Genomic DNA, 19105 nt, shown 5'->3' on the forward strand with positions numbered 1-19105 from the left:
ACAAGAAGTTAGTTTTTTTTCCCTTGCTTCTCCTGATTCTCGTTCTCGAAACCTAAAATTCCTCACAGACATTATAGATCAAGTTTAAGTAGCTGAAGATTTTGATAAGCAACTAGTAAGAATACCAAAATAATTTTTTTTAGCCTCTTCCTTTTAGTTTATAACCTTTAGTATCTGAATCAAAACCAGACTCTTCGAAAGAGTAGAGAGATTCCATTCCTGCCATGGTCCATGGGATCTTCGAGTTGCGAGTTAGCTTAGAGTTAGTTTAAGAATCACAGGGGAAGGCAAAGGTAGATAATCTGGTAAGAGTTGTAGCTGTCAAAAACTCTTCTAAACAGGGCCACATGTGTGCAGTGGTTCAGGGACAGAGATATCAGGATGCTGCCGAAAGACAAGGTGCCAAAAGAATTAATGCTGATGGCTGTCTTGACAGTCCTACTGTCCACTGTGGTTAAGCTATTACGCATGGCAGGGCAGGCTTTGAGGCTACTGTTACTAATGGGCCCTATTATATTGTTTTTTTCTTGTTCATCTTTTCTTCCTCTTTCTTTGCAACTGTAGTAGGAGTACAGTACTCCATTTGTGCGTCTCAAGAGAATGGATGCCCAGTCAGTGTCGTTCTTGGGAGTTGGAAACAGTAAGATAAGTGTACTAGGGGCTGGTTTGGTTTTGCTACCATGTCAAAATATTGACAATGCCAAATCATAGGCAAAATTTGGTAGTGCCAAATGTTTTGGCAATTTATGTATCTTATAGGCACATTTTGGTAGCAAATCAAACACTAGCCAAACTACTATTTAAAATGCCAATAATTTGATAGGGCACATTTTGGCATCAAACCAAAATGGCCCTAGATTAGTAGGAGTATACCAGAATGTCTTTGCAATCCTTCCAAGGGAATGAATTGGAACAGTAAGATAATATGTGTTGTGTAATTAGCCGGTAGGTTAGGTCCGAGCTTCCAGGATGGTGGTGTGGTGTGAGCACATCGTGCTAGCATGCTAACAGCTAATGCCACTCATTATGCAAGGCCCACAAGTTTAACCTGAGTAATACTCTCTCCGTCCCAAAATATAACAACTTTTAACCCCTAAAATTTATCTTAAATTATAATACTTCATCCCTTTCACAACGTAAGTCATTCTAGCATTTTCCATATTCATATTGATGTTAATGAATTTAGATAGATATATGTCTAGATTCATTAGCATCAATATGAATGTGGAAAATGCTAGAATGACTTACATTGTGAAAAGGAGGGAGTAACTTCTCCACCAACATTCTCTTCCCAACCAATCGCAACTCTCCACCATTCACTTTTCCCATCTACCTCCACTACTTATCCAATCACAACCCTTCACAATTTACATCTACCTACTTTCTTAATAACCGTGTCCAACTCTAAAACTTATTATATTCTGAGACGTATTCTGAGACGGGGGAGTAGATCATTATGCTCGAGGGTTTTTTTCCCCTCTGAATAGATCTGTCAATATCTAATAAGTTTCAGACTTCAGACGACTTATTCATTATTGGAAGTAAAATCTTTGCTGCTCCTCAACACAGTAGTCTACTGCTTATGTAGCTCACTACTGTTTGCAGTTGAACAATCTGATACATGAAAATAATGTCAAATCTGACAGGCAGCCATAGGGGTGGGCAGAAAAAGACCGAACCGAAAAGACTGAGACCGAGAAATTCGGTCATCAATTTGGTCCTAGGTAGTGAAAGACCGGATTTTGTTCGGTCAATTCGGTTAGTCCCCTCGGGTAACCGAATAGACCGAAAAGACCGAATTACCAAAAAAATATATCTAAATACAACATACAATCCACTATGTTTAATAGGATTAAACTCTAATTTTCACATCCTACTTCTTCTAGGCATGCAACCTATTAAGAGTCTTTACTCATAAGTGCTTACGAATTTTTTTAGTGATTTTTGTGTTGAAAATTTCCATTGTTTCTTTGCATATATGAATATATTGTTGAATTTCGGTCAGGACTGAGACCGAGACCGAATTTGTCGGTTCTGACATTTTTTGCTGAAATTCGGTCTTCACTTTTCAAAGACCGAAAAGACCGAAAGACCGAAGACCGAGACCGAAATTTTCGGTTAGACCGAATGCCCACCCCTAGGCAGCCATACCCCCAAGACCACAAAAAAGGGGGGAAATGTACTCACTGGCAGACATACATTGTACGCTCAATTTATGCATAATAGCATCGATGGCATTGCCGGTGTGTATACATGATGCAGAGGACAGGGATGTGACCCCCTTCTGTCTAAAACAGCATTGATCACCTCATGTAGAGAAACACTGAAAATAACCTTACTGATAATTGTTGGGAAAATGGGACCCCATCTGCAAATGGGTTGTAATAAGCCCACAGGAATTGAACATGAATCTTGCAGGAGCAATAAATCCAACCCTCCAAGCTCAATGCTCAAGCATCAGAGGTTACCAGAAGGTACATCGTCATTGTTACATTTGGTATAGTAGCAACTACATGTTTAGTCATAACAGGGGAAGTAACAATGTACATCTGCAATAGTATGGCCACATCCATGCAATAGTGGATGCTAAATCAAAAGGTTCTGTCAGGTTTTCCAAGGTCCCGTGGTCCGGTTCTGATGTACAAAGATCAGAATGTGACGCTATGAACCCTTTGAAGGTACAACAGTTGAACGCCACCAAAAGCTAACAGAGAAACTAATAGAAAGAGATCTGACGTAATGCCACCATTTTGGTGGAATGTAAAGCAAGTCACCCTCCTCCAATATACAGTCCAAGAAATCAAGATTTTCTACCCGTGGGAACTCCTTCAGATCAACGTTGTCAAGATCTACCTGCACAAACATTTGAGCTGTGTTGATAAATGGGCAGTTAGGAGAAACTATAGGCAGGTGCTAAAATTATCATGGGGCTAGAACACTCTGTATCCTCACATCGCACACAACAGAATTGGACATAATGCTTTTAACCAAATAATCTGAGAAATGGTTATGACTAGCAGGTAACTGAAAAGGTTGACCTAGAAAATGGAAGTCAAGCATATTTATTGTTTCCTAATTTAGCTCTTTAAAATGCTCTGATAAGTAGATCCAGCTTGCCATTTCATGCTTAAGAGTAATCAAGAAGAGGATACTAACGCTGAGTTCTTTTCAGCAACTCATTGGCAACTTACTCATTTTCCGTTAGCACGCATCCAAACTGCTAAACGGTGTGTTTCGTGCAAAAGTTTTCTATATAAAAGTTTCTTTAGAAAAATCAAACAAATCCATTTTTTAAGTTTGTAATAATTAATACTCAGTCAATCATGCGCTAATCGCTTGTCTCATTTCGGGTCACGTCCAAAATTTCCGCCAAACTGCCCAATTGAATGGCCCAAGAATGCAAATCTTTGGCTCACGATCCATATATATTAAATGGTGATGACCTGCAAATATATATTTTTTCCAAATATGTAACCAATCGAACGGAGTTATGTACCTGACTGGTGTTACTTAGCATAGTTTCTGTGTGTGGGTACAAGTCCTCAGATATGGAAGCAGGATATAGTCTAATATACTTCCTTCCCAATACCTATCGAGGAGAAAGCAAAGATATTATTAACCAATAACTGTTGATAAAAGTTACCAAAAGAAACTGCTGAGTACTGATAGTTATGAACTATGATAGTACTATGCAAACATCTCAAATGGGTCAGCCGTCCACCATCAATGGATTAATGATGTGCAGAAAGTCATTTGAATTTGTCAGCTAAACTCTTAAATATGTATCAGATCGCTATTTTTTTTGGAAAAGGAGTATCAGATGGATTTGAATGTTTGGACACTCGAATCCTTTGCACCGCAAAGTTTCATTTACAAAGATTGATTCGCTAATATTAGCTTTTTCTTGACTGCTCCAATCAATTAAACTTATCAGATGATCATTGTTGCCAATTTTGAAGAACCGTTTCAATTATTTCAATCAATTAAACTTATCAGATTATCATTGTTGCCAAGTTTGAAGAACTGTTTCAATTATATCTACCTGGTAGCTGACTACAGAATGTAAGCATGTATCATCGAAGCAATTCTGAGTAGATTTATGCATTTAGACATTACATAGATGACATGTCAATCAGCACCTAATCATAACGTGATGAGTAACATGATAGCATAAACAGTGTGAACAGTTGAACTTGCTCATAGAAAAAAGAGTATTTACTCTAGAAAAAATTATTGACAACAGATCCAAACGGGGAAAAAATATGAAAAGGAGTACTCACACTATACCTGAGCTAAAATGTTGTGATGTGGATCATGGTGCAATGGTGTCACTGTCCCGTGTGGACCAAACCATGCATTAAGTGACTGAAGCTCCCCTCCACCAGCATAACAGTAGTCAGGAACCATTATATCTTCATGGAGCTCTTTTATCTGCAAATGGCACAAAAAAAAACTGACAATTGGGCTTATACTTACTAGAGAATCCACAATGATAGCATGGTTACCTGTTCAAACAAGGGATGCTGAGCCAGATATGTCAAGTTTGAAGGACAGCCAGCTGACCACATCCTCTCAAGGAACTGAGAGAAAGTGATTAGCTCCTGCTTCCACTCACTGCACACATAATTTTTTCCAACCTGACAGATATTCAATTACATTAGTGCTATATAAGTATTCAGAGGTAGGTCAATACAGGAGGAACTTTCATCATAAAATGTCTTCGAGCAAGCATAATTACTCGATGCATGAAAAAGGTAACTACGGGAGAATAAATGCTGCATACTAATTGGATTAGCCATGTAATTCAGTTGAATAAATAGCATTTTTGAGACACTAAATTAATGGGTAAATATGTTACGACACAACTATTCTACTGTGATCAAATTTCAGGAAAATGTTCCATCACATAGAAGTCTTGTGAATAATAATAATAATGTATGTATGAAAAGATTGTTCATGCAAGAGCGCCGTAGAGTTAATCTAGCTGTACATGTTAAACAATCACACAATCATATAAACCAAATCTTTCGGCAAAATAAGTTCATACAGAAAGAGCATTGAACATAATATGAGTAAGTTAAAATACTGAACCAAATACCATGGCAATATGGCATCAAACTGAAACCAACAAATATGAACGGAACAGCTTAAAATAGGTTCAATCTACCTACTGTTCTGATCACCAAGGCAAAAGATTAGTGTTCCAACTTGCAACCGGAAGAATACATTGTAACACATTTCTCAAAATTGCACCTTTGTACAAGCAAGTTGAGTCAGAGACAAATACAAGATACAAAAATAATCTACTGTAACTTAATGTTACTTGCAGACAGCTGGCCAAGTTCGCTAAATATCATATTTTGATGTATATAGGTTGTTTGTTACAAATAAGTAATAAAACTTAGCACCAAATTTAGATGCACTTGTTTATTTTACTTCAATTGAAAAGGGCATAATATTGGCGCTCGAATTTGTTACTATGATCATTAACGCACTATAAAAACTATAAGCATCGAATAGTTTAAACAAAGTTAACTAAACAGAAATGGCTTGTTTCCATATAATAGTCTTTCAGATCTAGTGTAAAGAGCAAAAGGCATTTACTTCAACAGGAACAGTTCGATCTCCAGCAATCTTCTTCAGGTATTGGATGTCTTTCCACTTTGTCCTTGCAGGCCAATGATCGATGCTTCCACTGATTATAACAGGGGACTCGCGTAAAAAGTAATCACATATAAATTCCTCCAAAGAAATGCATGATCGCCTCTCAACCTTCTTACAAGATAAAGACTTTGCCGGAAGAATATTAAGTGCCTGGAAAAAGTACTGTCAGTAGTAATACAAGATGAGCAGAAGGTAATGATTATGAATGCCCTTATCCATACAACAAATTCAGAAAATGAGTAAGCGAAGTGGTAACTAGAATGAACGGTACAAACCATAAGGAGTAATCTACAAATCTTCACTGATCATTCCAGAAAAAAAGATATTCCTACAATTTATGAGTTGATATACGGCAGTTCAACCCTAACAGTTTTTCGCCACCAGTTTGTTCCTTAGCCTGATCTAACTATATATGAAATTATATAGTTGCAGTCATAGTTAATTACGCATACTGCAATGAGCTCCTAAAAAATTAAGCTAAGTTGGAACCCGCATTGCCGCAGAAAAGCGCGCAAAACAAACACGGAATCCTACAAAGGCAACAGCGATCTCACATCGTCTCGATTCCTCTCGAGCCCTTCCCTCCACCTCCGGGTCTCCTCGTCGACGGCCTCCGCGTCGCCGCCGCCGCCGGGGTCGGCGACGATGCGCGCTATGGCGGCCTCGAGGTCGGCGCGGAGGAGGTTCCCCCCCATGATGAGGCCCATGTCGAGCGCCCTGAGCGCGGCGCGGCGGTCGGCGGCGGCCGCCCCCAGCCGCCGGAGCCGCGCGACGTGGAGGCAGGCGAGCGCGTAGGCGTCCCTCCACGCGGCGCCCACCTCGCTCCACGGCCCCGAGTGGAGCTGCTCCCACGCCATCTCCCGCGCCGCCTCCGCGGCGCGGAGGTCGCCGCACGCCGCCTTCTCCGCCGACGCCACGAACGCGAACCCGCCCTCCTCGGTTATCTCCCGCAGCAGCGCCGCCCTCCGCCCCTCCTCCGCCTCCGTCGCCGGCGCCGGCGGCTCGCCGCCGGCCATCGGGGTGGAAAGAGAAAAAAAAAAAACGCAAAAAGCGGAGGAGATATTTTTCTGGTCGTCGTTGCTTTTGCTCCGGATGCTTCCTCAACGGGGATATTTGCTTACTCCGTTTGGTATGCTAATATCACGAAATGACTTTCTAATTTGGGACAGATAATGGTTGGATTCGGCCCATATGCTTTGGGCCCACTAGTAGACAACATAGCAATATATTTGGGCCCTGCTGATAGGCCTATGTTTTTGGCCCAATATATGGTAGGGCCATGTCAGCTGGTACCAACAGATCGTTAATGGGCTAAAAAAATTGGGCCAGTAATATATCGATCATAATCGGCCCAGAAAATTTAGATTAAGGCCCAATTTCAAACGCACACTTGAATTTCACATTATTTTTCTTATGAGCTTCACATAATTCAGAACAAAAAAAAAATCAATGTTTCTTGCATTCTTTTCAGCTTATGGCCCATGAGTTATATGCGGATAATTTGTGTCGTGTTTCAAAAAAATACAATTTATTCAAGAACCTTTTACATTAGCATTAACAACATCATTGTTTCATTTATTCATTTGCTTATTTGAATCACTTATTAGCAAATAAAAGATCCATTTGTTAGTAAAAGTTTTATATACATATCCTTATCGACTCAAAAGCAAATGCACTAAAGTAAACTAGGGTGAAAAAACAAAAAAAAACAAATTCAAAATTAAATTCTAAAATGCAAATTTTAGCTTATAAGCAAGCACCAAGCAATGAGATCCTAATTGTTTAGATAACTTATTCTAACCAAAATATGTTATATACTTTTATAATCGGTTCAAATCATCCATTTCAAAACGCCCCCGACTTCTGGATATTCGTCGGATCGAAGGTTTCAAAAACGAAAATTAATCTTGAAAAACCTCACGTTGCAAACGCGGTTTGATCGAGGGAGCATGCACACTCCTACAGATTAAACGAATTAACAACGACTGCAGGTTGCGTTTTCATCAGGAAAAAGTTTGATTGAGCTGCATCAACACTTGATGAACCAGCTGCTGAGGTAAGATCCGCTAATTCAAGATCCTATCGACAGAGATCTCGATCGATCGACCAAGCAGTCAAACACGCCTACTTTGTTTACATCAAAGGGTTAATGCCCAAACACAGTACACATCGGTTCATCCATCCATCCATCCATCCATTCCATGGGGGGTTTCACAGTCGTCGTCCTCTCTCGATCGATCGCTTAATTTCTGATCTCTCGATATCTCTAAGCTGCTAGCTAAGAGCTACGGTGTTTGCATGCGTTGCCGGCGGCGGTGATCTCAGGTGTGGGGGGCGGCGGAGTGCGGCGGCGGCTGGTGGTCGTGAGGCGGGTGCCTGGGGCGGGTGACCCAGAGGGAGCTGAGGGTGCGGAGGCGGTGGAAGTAGTCGGAGACGGCGAGCAGCGACCGCGCCATCTGCCTCGTCGTCAGCACCTGCTGCAGCCGGTGCAGCGTCTGCTGCCTCAGGTTCTCAGCCTGCATATATCCAGTTAATTAATTACATTAGAATTAAATCTACTAATCATGCACGAGCTATTTAGAGTAAGTATAATAGAGGGCTATAAAAAGACTGAATGCTGATGTAGATGAGAGAGGAAAGGAGAGAGAGATGAGAAGCGGGGCTGTAAGCTTACAGCCGACTTAGACACAAAAACTAAGAAAATCTATGAGACAGACAGGTATATATCTATAGTGAAGAGCTAACCACTTTATAAGTAAGCTGAGATATAGACCATAAAGATCTATACAGGAAACAATTAAATAACTGGTTGTCTTATTAGCCTTGCTCTTAGCTTGTCGGAATGTCTGATGCTTTGCCACCGTCATGCCAAAATCAGCAGCTAATCATCCAGAAGCACAGTTAGTTGAAGACTTTGGAGTGGAGTTGGAGTTATATATGGTAAAACTATTATATATTCGTGCAATCCACGATATAAAAGTAAAAATAAATATTGGATGTTTGTAAATTTGTCACTGGTTTTTTCTAATTTTAAAAGTATGCCACTTGAATGATAGTCTTGCAAATTCAACTCTAAGATTATATTTTAGACGCCGATGATAAGAAAACAAATAGACGATAAGAGACTATAGGCTGGAACTAAATCATTTCTATTTTCAAAAACAAAACATATATTAATTCATACTTGCATCTCAAATGGATATAAGAAGTTATCCTCCTATATATTTTAATTGTAAAAAAAAAAGCAACAACTAGTTACACGCATTGTAGGAATATTACTTTACACATACGTGGACATCATTAATTAGTTGGCTGATTAATTATACTAAGCACAAACAGTAACCAATTAAGCAAGTTGCAAAGTGTGATATGAAATGAAATGTGTGGTCGATCTGTTTGTGGCATCCATGAGCAGGTGAAGGGCGGCCTATAAAAACCGAGCAGCCAGGCACATCTACCCAACATGGAAAGACCGATGAACAAACTAACAACTAGTCAAGCAATAAACCCTCATAAATTATACATGTTTGTGGTGTTTGTTACACAGCCTTTTCAGGGTTTTTATATCAAATCCAACCTCTGCTCTCTCCCGTTTCTGGGATGGAGACAGTCGGGTGCTTTTCAAAAGCTGAAAAACCTAATCCACATGTGCTTCTCTGTCGATCGATCGACACAACACCTAGCTAGGCGACAGCAATTATCTAATTTAATCATGAACATATTCAGTATTGCAGTGTCGATTTCAATTAGGTGAACTATCCATTGAACCTTCTCAACTACTAACAAATATATGTGATCTTCTCCCATTGGCTCCAGCTCTAACTAATCCATCGAAGTGACAGGAGATTAACTAACAAATAAACTATAATAAAGTCATAAACATGTAGTACAACCCAGTTTTATTGTTCCGAATAATTAAATGAACAGATGGTATATTATCTGACTCTTCTTGAGATACTCGACGTACAAACGAATGAATTAACTATTATAAAGTTAAGTAGTGCGATAATCTGTATATAATTTCTTGAAAGAAAAAATCGTATTGTTCAGTAGCTTGGAAAGTGTAGTGCGATAATCAATACTCCCTTCGTCCCACAATATAAGGGATTTTGAGTTTTTGCTTGCAACGTTTGACCACTCGTCTTATTCAAATTTTTTTTGCAAATATAAAAAACAAAAAGTTGTGCTTAAATTACTGTAGATAATAAAGTAAGTCACAAATAAAATAAATAATAATTTTAAAAAATTTTGAATAAGACGAGTGGTCAAACGTTGCAAGCAAAAACTCAAAATCCATTATATTATGAGACGGAGGGAGTAATTAATCTGTAAGAGGAGGAAGTACAAATGGGCCTACAACTGATGGAACTGAAGAGAAACCAACTAACTGATGATGAAGAGTGCATGCAATGCATGACTGAACTGATTGCAAGAAGGGTTGGTAATTTGGTATGGTTTGGTTACTGAGCTCGATCAAATCATGAGAGAAGAAGATGCAGACAGTGTGTGAGAATCACGCAAGGTAGGGTACCTGGCGGACGAAGCCCTCGAGGGTGGAGAGCTTGTTGATGGCGACGGCCATCTGGCCCATGTAGTTGGCGACGTTGGAAGGGCAGCTGAGGGCGTCGGAGACGACGGTGTCGGAGAGCGACTGGTAGAGCGCGTCGAGGCCCTGCGTCAGCGCCTCCTCCGTCTCCAGCGCCGACTGCTGCAGCCCGTACACCCCCACGATCTGCTGCTCCGTCAGCGGCTCCACGTGCGCCACCAGCATCTGCATCCCCTCCAATCCACATTGATCACAATTACTACTTATTAATCAATCCAATCACATTAATCACATCACGAATTCAGTCATGCAATCGAGCAAAAAAGAAGAGAACAAATGCACACAAACTGTTGCTCTGTCAGCTAGTGATCAGATATTCAGATATTCATTCAGGAGTTATAGTATATGTCAATGCAGGTACTGTGATAGCAGCTGATATAACAGTTCAGTATACGCGATCGATGGAGCAGTTTAATTACACTGAAAAACCCAGCACAATTAATCGTAACAGATTCGAAACGAATGTAGGTAAATCCTGAATCCGTAATGGTTTTTGTTGGTTTATCAGTACTGCTACGTACGTACGTACAGTTCTACAACATTTGGTTGGATTCAGTTGTGGCCCGGCTTGAAAAGCTGAAATCCCAGTTTCCTGATCTGATTATGATCAGATCGATCATTCAATGCGTCGATATATCGATCGATTCGATCGACGCATGCGCCCGCGCGGTCGCGAAGATGGCGGGGAATGCTCGCACGCGCGCGAGCGCGACAGATCGATGAAGCTAGCTATCCATCCACTACTCGTTGTCGTCGTCCAGCTCTCTCCATGGAGGGAGAGGGTATGATGAGCTTGCCGAGCAAGTGCACAACTTCTCCTACCCATTGCTGGAAACGACAATAACAAGGTGTGTGTTTTGGCTTTTGTCACATGAATATTATTCACTGCCTCCGCGACCCATATAATTAAGGTGCCAATGCTGCTAATACTCTCTCCGTTTCGTATTATAAGCAAGTACTAAACTAAAATAGGGTTTACTATCGACATTGTTTTTTTTAAAAAAGACATTTTCCTTTACAGACGGCTAGGATGCATTTGCAAAAGACGGAATCGCCCCCTAACAGAAGGCCTATGAAAATTTTTACATGTAGAAAATTATCACATTCCACAAGCAGTTGGCTTAACTCAACCACGTGTGCGGCCACCTTAAGTCAGCCATATATGAAACTACGTTTTCGTATGCGATCAATGACACGACCCTTATGGATTGTCAATGCAGTCGGAGGGGGCATCGATAGAAATCATTTTTTATATAGTGAGGCTAAGTAATATCGAAATTGTTTTCGATAAGTTACTTTTTTCTTGATCAAAATTAGAAATGCGCAAACAATGTAATGTACGATGATAATTTAATTTAAAGGTGAATAAAATAATCTAATGTTTGTTTTTAACCCCACAAAAATTGATCTATTTAAGAGGAATAACGGGCATCTTTTTTTTTGTTGCAGTTATACGGCTTGTAAATCTGAAGCACAATGATAAAACTGAATGAAGCAATGCCATACGAATGCATGTGTTTACAAAGAGTGAAAAATTCTAGGGCTAGTTAATTAATGCCCATTTAGTGTGATATATGTTTCATCAGTATATATGATTCATATATTTTCCAACAAAAATCCCCACTTTCCAAACAAATCTAGCGACATTTTTCTTCATCACTCTGAAGACCCGAGCTAGTTAAGGTTGTTTATGTAAATTCTTTTCTTTTCTTTTGAGGGACTAATACGCAATATAAAAAATATTCGAGGGGTTTCAAAGCATAATCCAAATTATTTTTTTCCCCACTTTGTTCCGTTTGTCTTCTACCTCCCGACGACGCCATTGTCAATCGCTACGAGCATCTAGGGTTAGGGTTAATCCAATCCAAGCCAATCCATGGCGGGGGGAGTGCATAGTAGCGTACCTTGATGACCTCGGAGGGGCGGAAGCCGCCGAGCCAGAGGAAGCAGCGCTCGGCGGGGCTCATCCAGACGCCGGAGATGAGGTGGAAGACGTCGCCCCTGATGGCGCCGTCCTTGATGGCGGCGACCTCGTCGTGGTGCGCCAGGCAGCTCTCCACGTACACCTGCAGCTCCCCCTCCGGCAGCTGCTGCTGCAGCGCCGCCCGCAGCTCGTACATCAGCCGGTGGTGCTCCTCCTGCCACCTCCCGTACTCCACGTCGAACATCGCCGCCTCCGAGCTCAGCCCCCCGCCGCCGCCGCCGCCGACGCCGTCGATCCCGCCCAGCAGGACCCCCTTCCCGCCGCCTCCCTCGCCGATCAGCCCGCCGCTGCCGGGGAAGAACACCCCCTGCACCATGTATAGATCCGTACACATTTTCATCCATAATACATAATCCAAATTGGTTGTGTTTGATTTGATTTGGGTGCAGTTTGAATATTGCTCGAATTTGAAATTATGAAATTCGCCTACCTGGGCTCTCGCGGTGTGCAGTTCCTGTTCGAGCTGAGCAAGCCTGATCCTGCTGGACTCCAGCTGCTGGATGTAAGCCTGTCGTTTCAGTCAAAATTTCAGTAAAGTAATTAATCCACAGTGGCTGAATTGAAGAAGAGTGGTAGTAATTAACTAGCAAAATTAATTTGGTTTAATTTGATCAAATTTGGGTGATTGCTTTTGTTCTGAATATATTGAATATATATAGCCTGTCATTTTCTTCTTTTTCTTTCTGTGTTTAATTACTGTTTAATTTTGCTTCACTCACCTTCTTCCTTAGCCTGCTTTTCCTTGCTGCCTCCCTGTTCTGGGCTAGCCTCCTCAGCGTCTGCATATATTTACATTAATCACAAAATGATACGCAAAAAAGTAAGCATGATCAGACCAAATCATTTTTAGTGTTGTCCTTAATTCAACTGATATGCACAAAAAGAGAACAACAACTAATCTCTAATTATTTCTTGAGAATATCACTAGTATAATACCTTTGGGTCGCGTTCACCAGTAGATACACCCCTCCTGTGATCCTTCTGCAATAATAAAAAAAAACAGAAACAATATGCACATTAATGTAAGCTAAAACATAAAAACAATCAAGGACAGTGTTCTGAATAGATTAATCAGGGTGTTTTCTTTAGCTAGCAGGGTTAGATATTAGTTGGTTAATTAAGTGGTTAAGTGATGATGCTGACCTTGGCTGTCACCGGCTTCACATCCCTGTTGATCCCTGCAGGCTCAGCAGCGAAAGGTTGGTGCTGCAGGTGGTGGTGATCCTGTCTCCTGCTCCCTGTCGCCAACTCCTCCATGGCTGCTGCTGCTTGCTGCTGATGGTGGTGGTGATGATCAGGTGACCTCGCCATCTTGGTTCCCACAGCTGCTGGGGACAGCACTAAACTAATCTCTCCCTGCCAAATCAATCAATCAATCATCACATCCACAAACATTAAACCAATCTTTGATTTCATATATACTACACACGAGTGCTACATTGAAAAGACAAATGACATAACCAATGTGAGATTCAATGAAAGTAAGTAAAATTAATTAAATACCTTGGGTGATGGCTCCACATGCATGGGCTGGGAAGGGAAGATGTTGAGGGTCTCTGCATCATCCATGAGCACAACACAAATCAAGAGATCGATCGAGCAAAAGCAGAAGACCAGCTAACCTGGAGACTCACACACCACAACTCACAAACTGATCGAATTGCTACTGAAAACTCTACTGAAGAAGAGAGCTAGGCTGTATATATGCAGGCATGCAGCTGGAACAAGACACTACTGTGCTACTGCTGCTGCTGCTCAAATTCATCATGCTTTGCATGGCAGAGAGTAGTGTGTACTATATATGCATGCTAGGTACGTCCAAAGCTAGCTATAGCTGCAGTACTGCAGGCACACAGGCAACACGAGAAAGCTGGGGGCTACGAGAGATACGGGAGCCAAGGACAGATATCACACAGCTGCACAGCTAGCTGCTGCTATACACTGCAACACTGATCACTGTAACCTGAAGCTGGAAACAACAGAAGTGGATAGCATCGATCGGGTCAAACTCGAACAAATGTGCACATCTTGCTACTACTCCTAGCTAGTAGCAGCAACAAGAACGATCAGTAGCATGGGGATTGATCGATCATCTCTTCGGCGTGTGTGTGTACGTCCCTCTTTCTCTGCACCAGGCCACATGCAGATGCAGCTCGATCTCGGCGAAATCATTGAGCAGTTTGTTACATGTCACAGTCCAAACCAGCCGGCCAGATCTTAGCAGTCAGAGATAGAGAGAGAGAGAGAGAGAGAGAGAGAGAGAGAGAGAGAGGGAAGAGAGAGGTATAGCTAGAGAGATTGTTGGTTTCATATGCATGGACTTTGGGTTGCTGATTCCCTGGTCCTGAGATGTGTGATCTCCACAGGAGTGCAGTGGTAGTAGTAGCAGTAGTAGTACTGCAGAGATTTGTTGCAGCTAGCAGATATCATGGTCAAAATGGAGTACCTGAGAATCTGCTGCATGCAGGCCGGCCGGCCGTATACCATGATCGTTTCTGATGACCCCAGAAAAAGGATGCAACTTTCTGCAACCATAGGAATATATCCCTCCTCCTCCTATACTACAGCCTACTGCTACTCCCTGTGTATGCTTGGCACATTTGTTTCTGTGCCTAAGCTATATATACTGCTGTTATTATGCTATTATTACTACCAATGCTAAATGCCAAATGCCAAAAGAAGAACAACTGAAAACTGTTACTACTGATCTCATCACCTGCATTAATACTCTTTGAAAAAAAAATCTGAACTTTTTGCAAGGAAATATATATGGTGAATGCATGTTTGAGAAAATTTGTGGTGATTTTTCAGTTGGCGAATTAAAATTTACGGGTTTTTTTCGTATACGTACGCCTTTGTTCTTGGTGCGACGCCGCATGGCTGCCATGATCCAGGTACATGAACAAGGCCTGGTCCAGCTCCCCCAGATGATCATAAGCTCCTGCAGATGCCTCCTTGCTGCTCCTGGTGGTGCAACACAAGAAGCAAAATTAGGAGCAACACAAGAAGCAAAATTGTTGGTGATGAGGTATAGCTATATGTATGTGTGAGATAGATGCAGGTAGTATAGTAGCATGCATGCACAAGGTTGAGGAAGTAGTGAAGGCATCACACATCATCATGAAATCATGCTTCTATAAGCCAATTATGTATGATGCTATATTAATTATTTGTCTGGTCCAACCTCTGCAAGACTGCAAGAGTAGGAGCAGGAGAATAATATGAATCTACTCCACCTTTGTAGCATTTATTTTGGCACAGCCCAGAAAATAAGCATGGCCATGTACTCTCCAAATTTCATGTGTGCAAGTCATGCTCACTGTAAATTAAATGTAAAAACTTGGGCAGATATGTATGATCAGTTGGTCATAAATATGTCTTAGGTAATGCTCTTGTACTTATGCGGAAATGAATCGCTGACCTCCCAAAATTTGAAAGAAAGACTAGCGAGTTGTTGCAACAATTCAACTATATCTGGCTCCAGATATTAAATCACAAGTACTGAATTTTTAAATCTGAACTTGTTTGATCATCGTCTAACTTTTTTTTTCTTGGGGGGAGAGGAAGAAGGAAGAGAAAAGGACCGATCTGTTTGCATCCGCTCAAACAATCACTGAATTCCCAACCAGGAAGCAAAAAGGCAAAATCGTCTGCATGTAAAATGCAAAATTCTAGCAAAAAAATAAGCAAAATCTTCAACATGTAGAACAGTAGAATGCAAAATTCAGTCCACAAGAAGATTATTGGTAACCTAGTTTCTCCATGGCTAGTGTTTTGTTAAAAGAGGAGGGGGAGGAGAAGAGGAAATTAAAGCAGTTTCCATAAAAAGAAGAAGGAGAAGAAGAAGAGGAAACCATGGCAAAAAAGAGATCAGAAGAACCAGCAGAAACAAAGAGAGCAAGCAAGAAAAAAGAACCAAACCAAAACAAACCATGCATGATCATGACTAACAAATCAGAGATCAAAATCAAACTCCAAGACACGGCCCAAATCAAGAACAAGAAAGAGACACACATATATATGCATCAAACAAATCAGAGAGAGAGAGAGAGAGGGAGAGAGATTCAGTAAACAAAGCCGTACATGAAGCTTGCGGCAGCGGCATGCATGGAGGAAGAGGAAGACGATGACGGAGGCGGATGATGATGGTGCTGCTGCTGATGCTGTCCGTAGTGATGGTGGCCATGGTTCATCATCATCCCAAAGGAGATGTTCATCTCCTGCTGCTGACGATGCTCCCTCTCCTGCTGGCTCTCGCTCCCGCTCATCATCGATCGATCAAATCAAAGCTAACTTCTTCAGAATCGAGAGGAGGAATAAGAGAAGAAGAAGAACACACGCCGAAACATACACAGAGAAGGCAAGGTAGCAAGCTATATACGTATGTGTATGTGCCTCTATCTATCTATAGCCATAGCTGCAAGGTCCTAAATACTCTTTGACTCTATGAGGCTAGCAGCCAAGGCGCCACCTCTCTCTCTCTCACTCACTTTCTCTCTTCCTCTTCCACACCAGCAACTACCCCATGCATGACCTCTAGCTCTATCTAGGACTCTAGTTCGTGATGGCGCCTTGGACACTAGCACCACTTGCAAACTACCCTCTCTTACTGCTTTGATGATGCTGTTCTTGGGCTGCTACTGCTTTGATTTCCTCTTAATTCACTAATATGGTTGCTGATGATGATGATCTTGGCTATGTGTTTCTAGAGAGAGAGGTGAGTGGGAGAGCCATTAATGGCGAAACAGACTTTCTGTTTGGCTCCATGCTCCCTCTGCATCTAATGGTATACTGCTACAAACAGCCGACTTCTTCTCTTCTCTCCTCTCCTCTCAATTTTCTCTCTCTAGATTGAGAGAGAAGTAGAGAGAGAGATGGAGGGGCAGGTGAAGCAGAAGACGTCGCCACCTTTAATTTTTCTGCCACTTTTGCACCGAAGCACTCGTGGTTTCTCTTATTCTCGTTTCAATTCAAACCCCGGCCGGTGACAAATTGCATTAGCCATTAATTTAGCCACTGTATTTTGTTAACTAAAAACTGAACTGTTATTACGATTTGAGATGCCGGTAGAGTTGTGCAGTTGTGCATGCATGCACCAATTAACGGTTTGAGATGTGATCCTTTCAACTTGTTGTCTCTGTTTTGACTTTCGGTAGAAACCGATATTGATGTGTTCACTCCCAACAGCAAAGTCAGTAGTATGTACTACCATGAAAAAAGTTGGTCAGAGCCACCCAAAGATTGCGAGAGAGAATTTTTCTATGAGAGTGAGCTAGAAAAAGTAAGCAATGCCTTGTGCCAAAAAGCCCGGGCCTCTTCTAAAAGTAAAGTGAGTTCAAACTGCCCGTTTGTCTCACGGCCTCGATCGTGTCGATATGATGTTGTAGAGATTAATTGATACTATCTTTGATTTTTAAATATAAGTCGTTTTAGCCTTATGATAAGAATTGAGAAAACAATACAAACGACTTTATTGTGCTTCATTTATACTGCAGGAAAAAAATAGCGTGTTTATTTGTGAGCGAGGTAGGTAGCATTTATTTAGCAATGACGGGTAGGGAAGAAAGACCGAAAAAGTGTCTTGAAGTTCCAAAAGGACTTGTATTTAATAATACATTGAGAAGTTTAAAATGATTTAGAATCAGAGAGAGTATTAACTTGAAAGTTTACAAAATGTCATGTGAATCAGTTTAATTCCCATAGAACTCCATGAAACTTTGTACCCATGATTTCAAAGAGGAGAAGAACTAGATAGGTGTGGTGTAAAAAGGTAACGTAGGTAGCATGATCGAACAGAAGCATGCGACGAACAAAGAACCACCCGCCTTCTTAGCCATGGTCCCTAAAAAATATACATATAGTTTAATTCTAAACGGAAGAAAGAACTAAGAAAACAACACAAATGATTTTATCGTGCTTCATTTATACATGGAAAATGATTCATTTACTTACGAGTGAGGTAGCATTTATTTAGCAATGACAACCAGGGAAGAAATACCAAAATAGTGACTATAAATTCCAAAATAACTCATATTTAAGAAAACATTGAGAAGTCTAGAATGATTTAGAATATGAGGGAATATTGGCGTAAAAATTTTACAAAACTAAGTGTGTGAATCAGTTCAATTCTCGTTGAATTCCACTACCCATAATTCCAAAGAGGAGAAGATCAGCTAGATAGCTAGACAGGTGTGGTGTACAAAGGTAATGTAGGTAGCATGATCGAACTAGAGTAGGAGAGGACAAATAACCGTCCACATGCCTAGCTATGGAAAAAAATATATCTAGTTTAATTCTGAACGGAAGGAGTGAATCGTTTTAGCCTTGTGCGGAACAAGTAAAAAAACAACATGAATGACATTATTGCACTTCATTTATACTACATGGAGGAAATAACTCAATTATTTACGAGTTAGGTAGTAAGCGTTTGTTTAGCAATATCAAACAAGAAAAAAAGAAGACCGCAAAAATGACTAGAAGTTTTAGGACGACTTACATTTAGGAAAATATTAAAAATGCTATAAAATGACTTAAAAATCTGACAAAAGCCTATAACATTAAAGAAAGTACAAAATGTCATGTGGATCAGCTCAACTCCCGTAAAACTTCCTACATATGACAAATTGGGAAGGAAAACGTTGAGCAAGCATGCTATAACTTGAAACCAGAGGGAGTATAACATAAGAACTTTACAGGATATCTAGGTTTTAATTCTCCTGAAAATTCTGCAAAATTATACTTTCCGCTATGATTAGTGTGGTGTAAAAAGGTAAGAGTTTGGTTTGGTAGTATAGGTAGGTTGGTCGAGCGAAGTGGAGGATCGCGCGGGCGACGACAAAAGAACCGCCCGC

The 19105-nt window shown here is 41.0% G+C and overlaps 2 protein-coding genes across 3 annotated transcripts; both read right to left on the minus strand.

Moving 5' to 3' along the window:
- Nucleotides 1-2426: 2426 nt before the first annotated feature.
- On the minus strand, nt 2427-6771 carry LOC127783598 (lysine-specific demethylase JMJ30-like). Its single transcript, XM_052310786.1, has 6 exons — nt 6219-6771; nt 5605-5814; nt 4506-4637; nt 4288-4431; nt 3497-3589; nt 2427-2853 (listed from the first exon to the last, which is right to left on the minus strand). Exons 1-6 carry the CDS (start codon nt 6678-6680, stop codon nt 2662-2664), a joined length of 1233 nt encoding a protein of 410 aa, XP_052166746.1. The 5' UTR covers nt 6681-6771; the 3' UTR covers nt 2427-2661.
- An 860-nt stretch (nt 6772-7631) lies between these two features.
- On the minus strand, nt 7632-17116 carry LOC127783517 (transcription factor TGA2-like). 2 transcript variants are annotated; one of them, XM_052310704.1, is made up of 10 exons: nt 16338-17116; nt 15106-15212; nt 13758-13810; nt 13398-13610; nt 13191-13235; nt 12974-13033; nt 12685-12762; nt 12175-12561; nt 10196-10435; nt 7632-8180 (listed from the first exon to the last, which is right to left on the minus strand). In XM_052310704.1, exons 1-10 carry the CDS (start codon nt 16523-16525, stop codon nt 7986-7988), a joined length of 1566 nt encoding a protein of 521 aa, XP_052166664.1. In that variant the 5' UTR covers nt 16526-17116; the 3' UTR covers nt 7632-7985. The 2 variants fall into 2 exon arrangements, with proteins under 2 accessions (XP_052166664.1, XP_052166663.1); XM_052310703.1 differs by having other exon boundaries at nt 15106-15218.
- Nucleotides 17117-19105: the final 1989 nt, after the last annotated feature.

This window comes from Oryza glaberrima, chromosome 9, assembly GCF_000147395.1.
Source record: "Oryza glaberrima chromosome 9, OglaRS2, whole genome shotgun sequence".
Classification (NCBI taxonomy): Eukaryota; Viridiplantae; Streptophyta; class Magnoliopsida; order Poales; family Poaceae; genus Oryza; species Oryza glaberrima.